Source organism: Hakea prostrata, unplaced genomic scaffold (genome assembly GCF_041222555.1).
Source record: "Hakea prostrata isolate BN-2017 unplaced genomic scaffold, UWA_Hpros_2 contig_263, whole genome shotgun sequence".
NCBI classification, from domain to species: Eukaryota; Viridiplantae; Streptophyta; class Magnoliopsida; order Proteales; family Proteaceae; genus Hakea; species Hakea prostrata.
In genome coordinates, this window is record NW_028291382.1 from 1,627 (window position 1) to 11,835 (window position 10,209).

The 10,209-nt window shown below is 39.1% G+C and overlaps 1 protein-coding gene across 1 annotated transcript; it reads left to right on the forward strand.

Annotated features, from left to right (window-relative positions):
* The first annotated feature begins 448 nt into the window (after positions 1-448).
* Positions 449-2,629, forward strand: LOC148998595 (uncharacterized). Its single transcript, XM_089141844.1, has 3 exons — positions 449-890; positions 1,299-1,369; positions 1,736-2,629. Exons 1-3 carry the CDS (start codon positions 449-451, stop codon positions 2,627-2,629), a joined length of 1,407 nt encoding a protein of 468 aa, XP_088997970.1.
* Positions 2,630-10,209: the final 7,580 nt, after the last annotated feature.

Consider the following 10,209-nt stretch of genomic DNA (forward strand, 5'->3'; position numbering starts at 1 on the left):
TTTTACTCTTTCTACAACCCAATTTTGTCTACTACTATATCATGGTTAAATGGTTATATTGTAGCTGAGCTACCATTACAAAGGAAATTTCTCATATTAGATAATTTGATATTTATAATTCTCATGCATTTCCATATTTATTGTGCACATTACATATGAAAGCGAATGACTTCTATATTTTCCTGGTTTTGGGTCCATATGTACTGTGTAAGTCGTTGTTATTCAGTTTATTAAATCAATTTGTGATACGATTTTAAATTGCACCGTTGTCTCATCGACTTAATTACTTATCAGTTTTATGCATCGGGAAATTTGTGTTCCCGGATGTTGTCATGTCATATTGTACCTTAAGGCTTCATCTTTGTTGTTTATGAATCTTAAATCTTCGGGCCATTCCTAACTTTTATTAATGTGTACTTGTGGTTTACTATGAAAGTTTCATCAAACAATGGATGACAATGTGACACCTCGATTAGGCATGGAATTTAAATCATTTGATGAAGCGTATGACTGTTATAATAAGTATGGGCGCATGAGTGGGTTCAGTGTTCGGAAGAGTTATTTACACAGGAGCACGACAGATAAGAGTGTCATCGTGCAACGCTGTTTCTTGTGTAGTAAAGAAGGATACCGAATAGAAAGAGAGGGGAAAGGGAAACAACATCGTCCTGAAACTAGAACAGGCTGTTTAGCAAGGATGATTGTAAAAAGAGATCATGAAGGACGATTAGTAGTTGACAAATTTGTGGATGAACACAACCATGTTCTTCATGTTGAAGAAGCTGCACATTTGATGCGCTCCCAGCGTGCAATATCAAGTACCCAAGCCACGGAAATAGCAATGGCTGACAGAACTGGAATGGGAACAAGAATGACATTTAATTTGATGGGTTTGCAAGCAGGGGGCAATGAAAATCTTGGCTTCACAAAGAAAGATTTGCAAAACTATTTGAATAACAAACGGCAGCGTGATTTGGCATATGGGGATGCCGGGAGCTTGATGCTATACTTAGACAATCAACGAAACTTAAACCCTGCATTTGTTTATTCTGTACAGATGGACAGTGAGGACAAATTGACTAATATATTTTGGGCTGATCCACAGATGCAATGTGATTATCAACTATTTGGTGATGTGGTTGTGTTTGATACTACCTTCTGCACAAACAAAGAAAATAGACCATTGGGTGTGTTTGTGGGATTTAATCATCATAGGACTCTGGTCGTATTTGGAGCTGCCTTGCTATATGATGAGACCACTGAGTCATTTGTATGGTTATTTCGAACTTTTTTTGGAGTTAACGGTGATAAGAAGGCAATTACAATCTTCACTGATCAGGATGCTGCAATGGCGAGGGCACTAACTGAGGTTGCACCTAATACACGCCATGCATTGTGCACTTGGCATCTATTGCAAAATGCAAAGAAACACCATGGATATTTGATGAGTGACAAGTCACAGTTCTTCAAAATTTTGAACAAATGCATATACCATTATACAGAAGTTGATGAATTTGAATATGCATGGACCAATTTAAGAGAAAATCAAGGGGTTCTAAACACTAGTTGGCTAGATAGAACATATGAAATAAGGGAGAAATGGGCATGTTGTTACATGAAGAACTGTTTCACACTAGGTGTGAGGAGCACACAGTTGGCTGAAAGTTTTAATGCTGATTTGAAACAATGTCTTGGCCGCAAACTTGATCTTCTAAGGTTTATGAGACATTTCCAGGATGTTGTGGACGCAAAACGTGCAAATGAATTGAAAAAGGAATTTGATGCACGTAACGAAGTTCTTGGGGGTGCACATTCGTTGAAACCTATGTTGAATCAAGCTTACAGGTTATATACTCCAACTATATTCAAAGAGTTTTTGAAGGAGTTTGAGTTGGTGGATAGTCACGCTATCAACAGCCAGAATGTCGCAAATATGTATGTTGAATATGTGATTTTGAAGGCAGATGCAACTGGTTCCTTTACAGGGAAAGCATACAGAGTATTGCGTAATACAGAGACCGAAAGCGTAACATGTAGTTGTAAGAAATTTGAGACTGTTGGGATCTGTTGTGCACATATGTTAAGAGTTTTCCATTATCTCCAACTCATGTGCATTCCGATAAAATATTTTTTAATGAGATGGAGAAAATCAGCCCGAGATGTGCACATACTTGACGGGACACGAAGAGAAGGGGATGCAAGGTTTGAGGCTGATGGAGAAGTAAGTTGCTTCACGCGAACTAGGCTAATTACTCCGTCATTTTTGAAAGTCATTAACCAAGCATGTGAAACAAGTTTTGGTTATAACATACTATGTAAGCATCTGAATGGGATTGTCAACGATCTAGAACATGTAGACGTTCCTTCACATACTGACCAACCCTCCGAAGTAAATGGTGAAGCGTACAGAATTTTACAGTTAAAACCAAAACAGTCTCAGAAAAGGGGATCCGGAAAAAGAATCAAGCCCTGGCATGAAAAAAGTAAAAAGAAGAGGACTGTCAACCTAGTTGAAGGACAGGGCTCCATACAAGTATCATTGCCAGAGTCTGATTATTTGTCAATGTTTGACGGCTATAACACATGCTCAACTCAGGTAAATTTATTTTATTTTTCAGCCAAACATTGACATTGTTCATATAATTTTACTGATGTTGCACAATTACTCTTAACTATTTGTGTTGTTGGATTATACAGCACTTACCTTCCTCCCAATATTCAGTTCAACTTGGTGTAAGTACTGATAATTCTTCATCTAAGGTAACTGCATTAAGTGATAATCTCTCCTTTCTATTGCTCATTTATGTAAATAATTTCAAACTTATTATTTGCTTCTATTTTGTCGTTGGATTATACAGCACGTACCTTCCTCCCAAAATTCAGTTCAACTTGGTGTGAGTACTGATAATTCTTCATCTAAGGTAAATGCATTAAGTGATAATCTCTCGTTTCTATTGCTCATTTATGCAAATAATTTCAAACTTATTATTTGCTTCTATTTTGTCGTTGGATTATACAGCACGTACCTTCCTCCCAAAATTCAGTTCAACTTGGTGTAAGTACTGATAATTCTTCATATAAGGTAAATGCATTAACTGATAATCTGTCGTTTGTATTGCTCTTTTATCTTAATTTCAAACTTATTATTTGCTTCTATTTTGTCGTTGGATTATACAGCACGTACCATCGTCCCAAAATTCAGTACTGCGTTGGTGACATTTGAGGATGCAGAACGAGTGTCTCATTTTCAAACAATGAGGGACATACATGGGTTTATCATATTCAAACATTTTGTATTCCCCTTTATTTTGTATATGGATAGTGGTAGTACTTTGTATCAAACAATGACGGACATTATCTATATCATTCAACTATATTGGTTACAACACCACTTTTTTTTTAATATGCATAGTGGTAGTACTTTGTATCAAAGGATGAGGGACAGTATCTGTATCATTCAACTATATTGGGGCTGGTTCACAATTTTTTTTTGTATATGCATAGTGGTAGTACTTTGTATCTAAGGATGAGGGACACAGTATCTGTATCATTCAAACACACTGTTAAAGCATTCCGATGATCTTTCGGCCTGGAATTTTGGTTACATCTTATCCAGCTTAGCAATGTCAGCAAAATAAATTTGATATCCAACAAGCTAAAGGAAGCACTCATATTGATTTTAAGATTCTTGATCCATAAAAGATAAGTAGAGTGGAGGAGACATCATGTCATATTGTACCATGTCTCTTCATTGAATAAAGGGGTTGGTTCCCTTTATAAGGGAATCAGCTCATTTGGTCTCTGTGTTCACAGATGAAATGGCTGGTTCCCTTTAAAAGGGAACCGGCCCGTTTCGCCTCTGAGTTCATCAGATTACAGGGTCTGGTTCCCTTTAAAAGGGAACTGGCCCATTTGCTCTCTCGTGTTCATCATTTTAAAAGGGGCTGGTTCCCTTTAAAAGGGATCTGGCCCATTTCGCCTCGTGTTCATCGATTACAGTGGTCCTGATTCCCTTTAAAAGGGACCGGCCCATTTCCTCTCTGTGTTCATCATTTTAAAAGGGGCTGGTTCCCTTTAAAAGGGAACGGCCCGCTTCGCCTCGTGTTCATCGAAGTGGTCTGGTTCCCTTTAAAAGGGAACTGGCCCATTTGCTCTCTGTGTTCATCATTTTAAAAGGGGCTGGTTCCCTTTAAAAGGGAACTGGCCCGTTTCGCCTCTGTGTTCATCAGATTACAGGGTCTGGTTCCCTTTAAAAGGGAACTGGCCCATTCCTCTCGTGTTCATCATTTTAAAGGGGCTGGTTCCCTTTAAAAGGGAACGGCCCGTTCGCCTCTGTGTTCACGGGAGGCTGGTTCCCTTTAAAAGGGAACTGCCCATTTGCTCTCTGTGTTCATCATTTTAAAGGGGCTGGTTCCCTTTAAAAGGGAACTGGCCCGTTTCGCCTCTGTGTTCATCAGATTACAGGGTCTGGTTCCCTTAAAAGGGAATCGGCCCATTTGCCCGTGTCATCACAAAGGGGCGGCCCTAAAGGAACGCCCGTCGCCCCGTGTCACAACGGCCGGGGCTGGTTCCCTTTAAAGGGCGGCCCGTTTCGCTCTCGTGTTCATCATTTTACGGGCTGGTTCCCTTAAAAGGGAACTGGCCCGTTTCGCCTCTCGTGTTCATCGGATGAAAGGGGCTGGTTCCCTTTAAAAGGGAACTGCCCATTTGCTCTCGTGTTCATCGATGAAAGGGGGTGGTTCCCTTTTAAAGTTCCTCAACGTATTTATAACTCTCAACACAGAAGTGGAAAATGGAGTGATTATGTTTGAAGTCTTGTTTCAACCCCAGGAGTTTTGATGGAAAGAGGGAGTATCTTATTGATTCCCTTTTCAACGGAAACAACCATATTAATTTAACGGATCACAGAGACTGGAGGGGTTAGTTCGTTTAAGAACGGAGCAATGTTAGTGTTAACTACACAAGTTTAAAATAAATTCCATTTCCGAGTTCATGCGTATGAAGAAATAACACAACGCATTTAAGAGGAGGAAAAAAATTCCATTTCCGCGTTGACACGTCTATCACTATAAGCAAAACATATAATTCTATGGAGAACAGAATTTTATTGCAAATAAATTTGAAAAAATCAGGCAATCTGCTCTGAAATCAGACAAGGTAGTCAAAGTCTCATGTTAATGCACAGTTTCATCACTGCCAACCATACGAATTACCAAACACCACTTGAACCTGTAACAAACCCCAACCTGCCTAAAATTACTTCATACATTCCGTATGGGGAGATAAACTCAATCAACCTATCTCATTACATTTAATCTTAGCTTAACAGGAATTTTGGGTGTGTATATGGATGTAATCCATGAATTCCACACATAGTATATTCAAATATCAAAATATAAGAAATATCACACATAGTATACTCAAATATCAAAATATAAGGAATATAAAGAAACAGCAACTGGGAACCTTACTACAACTTGTTATCTGTCTATTAAATAAGCATTGTTCTAAGGATTGAAACAAAGAATCCCATTCAGCAAAACATCCAAATTAGATTTAATCTGAATAGTCAACCTATTCAGATTCAGATGCAGATCCTTCAGCTTCAGCAGAAGGTGGTGAGGAGTCCGGAATATCTGGGATGCCCAGCTTATTGGCGACTTGATCCACGCGCCGAAGAATCTTCCGCACATGTCTTGAGATATTTGAAAATTTGTTCTCAACACGCTCAAAATCATCTCCAGTCATGTATGGATCAACAGCAGGATGTGCTCCTACACCTGGAGGCTGCACTCCTACATCCGCCATCTCAAGATGGAATTTTTTTCCATGGATTTTAACTTCATTGTTCTTCTTCTTATTCTTCCCACTTTCACAATCCTCCCCCTCAAGATCAATCCCATAGGTAGTAAAGATTTGGGTAAGCAGCCGACCATATGGGAGAGCACGATTGTGGGCATCTTTTGCATACTTCATCATTCTGAGAATAATGTACGGCATGTTGAGCTGCCTCCCTGAATGAATGCAATGGGTGACATAGGCTTCAAAAGAACTCAGCCGTTCACGGTGACCTCTTCGTGGGATAATGTTGTGTTGCACTATGTAAGCAATTGCATGAGGAATTGGTTTCAGGTCCTTCAACTTCACGCTGGTGTTACCCGTGTAGTGAACCATTATATCACTATAAGTCCGACCAACATCAATGAGGTGATCAAACTTCTTCCTAGGCTCCCAAAAATATAATTGTCCTTCACTTGAGACTCCTAGCCTTTCACCCAGCTCATGAATATTCAAGGCAATCTCCACCCCTTTAACATTGGACAGGGCATATAAGTTTCCCTCCTCCTCCTTGAATCTCAAATTGGAATAAAACACTTTAACCAACTGGTAATAACACTTAGGAGGTAACTTTAGGATGTTATCCCACCCAATCTGCTTAAACCTATCTGCTACACCTCCTCTCTGAAAAGAAGGGATGTCTACATCCCTTCCTTCTTCTATACTTAGCTTATTAATCAGAATAAATGACGCTTTTGCTTCGTCATCCACCAAATATGAAGCCTCGCCTTGCTGTTGCTTTTGTTTCCCTTTTTAGCCCCCTTTGGCCTTCTCGTTGAGTGGTTGCCTTAGGAGCCATTTCCAAGTGAGACTTATGGTGCTTTTGCCTCGCATAGATGCAACAAAACATATTAGCTAAACAACATATTATTAAGATGAAACTAAAGTATAACAAAACAAATACTAATTATACAGATGAGAGTCATAAGACAACATTAAAGAGAGAACACAAACAATCTAAGCATGAAAAACATTCAGTCTAGACATTAGTTATTCAAAATTGGATGCCAACCATTGGCCTGGATTGAAACCTAGCCCGAACAAGTCATATTATAGACAAACATTTCCACGCCCATGTGCCAAGCGTCCACCCACACTCAACACATCACAAACACAGGGAAATAACCCTCTAATGTTAACACCAAAAATGCTTCAAATGTACAAACCCTACCAAGTTAAAATAAAACCCATTAACACAAAAACGGGTTTGATCACAAAATTATCAAAGTGAAGTACTTTAAGTTCTAAACATTAACGAATGAAGTGATAAAATATCCACAGATTGCATAACAACATCAGCATTTGAGTATCTTAGGCCGAGGCCCCACTTCTTCAAAGCATTCCACATGATACTAAAGGTACATCACTATAATTTGTAGGTCATAAAACATTTATTCGCACTTATAATAATCTTAACCTAGGCCAAAGTACATCCACGGCATCATCACCTATCAAAAGCAAATAATAAAGGAAGTCCAAATCACAAAATCAGTATGACAACAAACAACCAAATTATGAAATGCCACAATATCATCAACATTGCTCGTCACCACCATTTTTATTGCTCCCCCATTGGGAAACCAACTTATGTTTGCCCAATAATGGATGTTATCATTGTTTCAAATATTCTGTTTTCAAAATTTATTCATAACCTCGCCATTGTAAATGACTCCATTGAGAATTACGACACTCCACTAAATAGTTGTATATCCAAAATAATAAAATGCATTGGTTTGAACAATGAATATGCTAAAGATAGGATCTTATACGAAGGTATGCATTAACAGTAAATCAATTATACTATAGCCATCGACATGAAAGGACTTCATCCAAATAAAAATTTCCAGAATATGAGTGCATGGGTGATGACCAAGGTCCCTGGGAATGAAAACCACATATATCTCAATATTGTCCTACAGAAGTTGCATCATCAAAAGGTTCAGTCATTTCGCTGAAGGGCAAGATGGCAGATAAACCGAAATTTCGAACCTTGTTAGTAGCACACATCAAAAGCCTACATCTTTTTCCCCTCTCTCTCTTGACCTCTTTAATTATGAGGTATGTCCTTGCTAGATGAGCTAATCCCTAGAAGTTGAGACATTTACATCAAGACTTAAATAACTTAAATAACAGTAAAATTTTTCCAATTTGCGTAAATTGATGGAAAGATTTCCAAGTGCCTAATCACAATAAATAAGTCAAGGTTTTGCATCCAACAATCTCAACAGCCTTCTTGCTTTGTGCAATACAACAGTTCAACTACACATTCAAGTAGGCTGAGATAAAAGTATTCCCTATTAAACAACACACACTTTTTTTGATTCTATTCGAGAAATGCCAAATACAACCAACAAACAACAAAAGAATGGATACAGCCCACAAAGGGGTTTCTTCTTTTTCTGATAGAGTAACGAAGCATAAGGGCCGTAAAGCAAAGATGTCAACCTATACATGAATACATGAAATGCAGTTAAATAGACCCCATAAGGAGGCCATGAATTTGCATAATACCCGTAATGCGAAAAACAAAAACACCGCCCACCGCATACAATTGGATCCCACAAAAGTATGTATATCCGCCCACCCTTGCTCGGAAGTATGCTAACGATTTTGACAACCTTGGTTTCCATGAAAATGACATATTCCAGTTGTTCACAATGATGCCTACCTCTTCTTATTAGGTAATTCAATGGGAGTAAATTTGGAACCAGAATTGACTTTTTAAAACAAAAACCAACAAAAACCAAACCAAATACAATTCATTATAGATTCAGTATCTAAGGCAAAAGCCAAACCGTAAAGTACTAAATTACTTATTCCCTAACCAAACCATGTATAGTATAGTGATTTTAAGTAGAACATACCAATATATATGTTATAAATATGGTCTATTAAACTGTATAAACTCCAAATAGAACAAGAAACTGTTTATGAATCCAACGAAGTGTATGTACTGAAACCAAACCTACTCAACACACTTTTTGTAAATGAATATGCGTGGGTTGGGAGGAGGAGCGGGGTTGTGGGTTACGCCCATTGACAGTACGCAACACGGAAGAAGCCCGAGAAGTTAGATAGGGTGTTTGAGAGAGAGAGAAAGGAGGGATGGGGGAGCAACAATAATCTTGCACGAACCTTGTGCTGGACTGAGGATTGCAGGGGCGACAAGGCCAACATGATATTCTTCTTTGAGGTGGATGACAAGGGTACAGATGCCAATGGAGCATCTATAACTAGTGCTTCGATCAAAGACACAACGATGTCTCATAAGGTAGAACTGATTTCTTCAGAGGGAGAGCTGAAAATTGAAATTGCAATAGATCCTACGAGATAATTAATAGCAATATGGTCTTCCTGAAGGAGAGTAAAGGCCGGTGACTCAGTGGTGTCACAACCTACAAAGAGATAAAAACACTTGTATCGGGGGAATCTGGCAGCAGGGGCGGTGCAATCCGGAATCTGATTGACCTCAGCACTTTGCAATAAACTGTTGCAGTCCAACCTTCTATATAGTACGCTAGAGGGTTGTTTTTAGGGATACGTAGGGAGTCAGCTGAAGAGATAAGGCCCTATGGAGCAATGTCAGGGGGTAGCAGCTAATCATAAGCAATGGTAGAGTGGCCATGCATTGTTTCTAGCCATAGACAATGACTCGCTGGCATTAACGGTGTCAGTGGCTTCCCCTACTCGACTCTCCGATAGGGAAGGGGTGACAAGTAGGCGGGAGATTCCGAGTGGGTCTACAGCAGTGAAGGGAGTGGTTCAGGGAGGTACAGGGAGGGATTAATGGATTTTACGGGAGGAATGGTTTGTAGTGGCATCAGGGGCCAAGGGACTAGGGAGGAACAGTTAATTGCCAGCCTTTACTAGAGCAAGCAAAAGCGGGGTGGATCAAAGACTTCATAGTAACGACAATGGGGAGGAAGGTTTTCAAAAACGAATTCTGGGTTGAAGCTCCAACCTTCTTTTTCCTAAATAAGAATAGAGGGAGGCAAAAGTGAGGCGGCAAAGGCTTCCATACTAATTCTCACATACAACAACTTTGGTGGAGCTAATTGTGGCTTTGTGCGAGTGAAATATAAAATTTTAGACTAATTCAACCACAAGTCGTACTCATTTAGGAGGTCTAAAAACCACAAACAAATTATATTTGTGAACATTGTAATCGACTCCAACAAAATACACCGTCAATCGCTTAAACTTAGGTCAAAAAATGAAATCCACATAAAAGAAAACACAGCAGAAAATCATTAACACACGTATCTCGAATCACACTCAAGAAAAGTAGAATAACCTCTACAACTTAACAAACTAACATAGACACAAAAGTAACCACTTCTATGTTTTGAGAAACCAAAGCAGCCGGAAGTG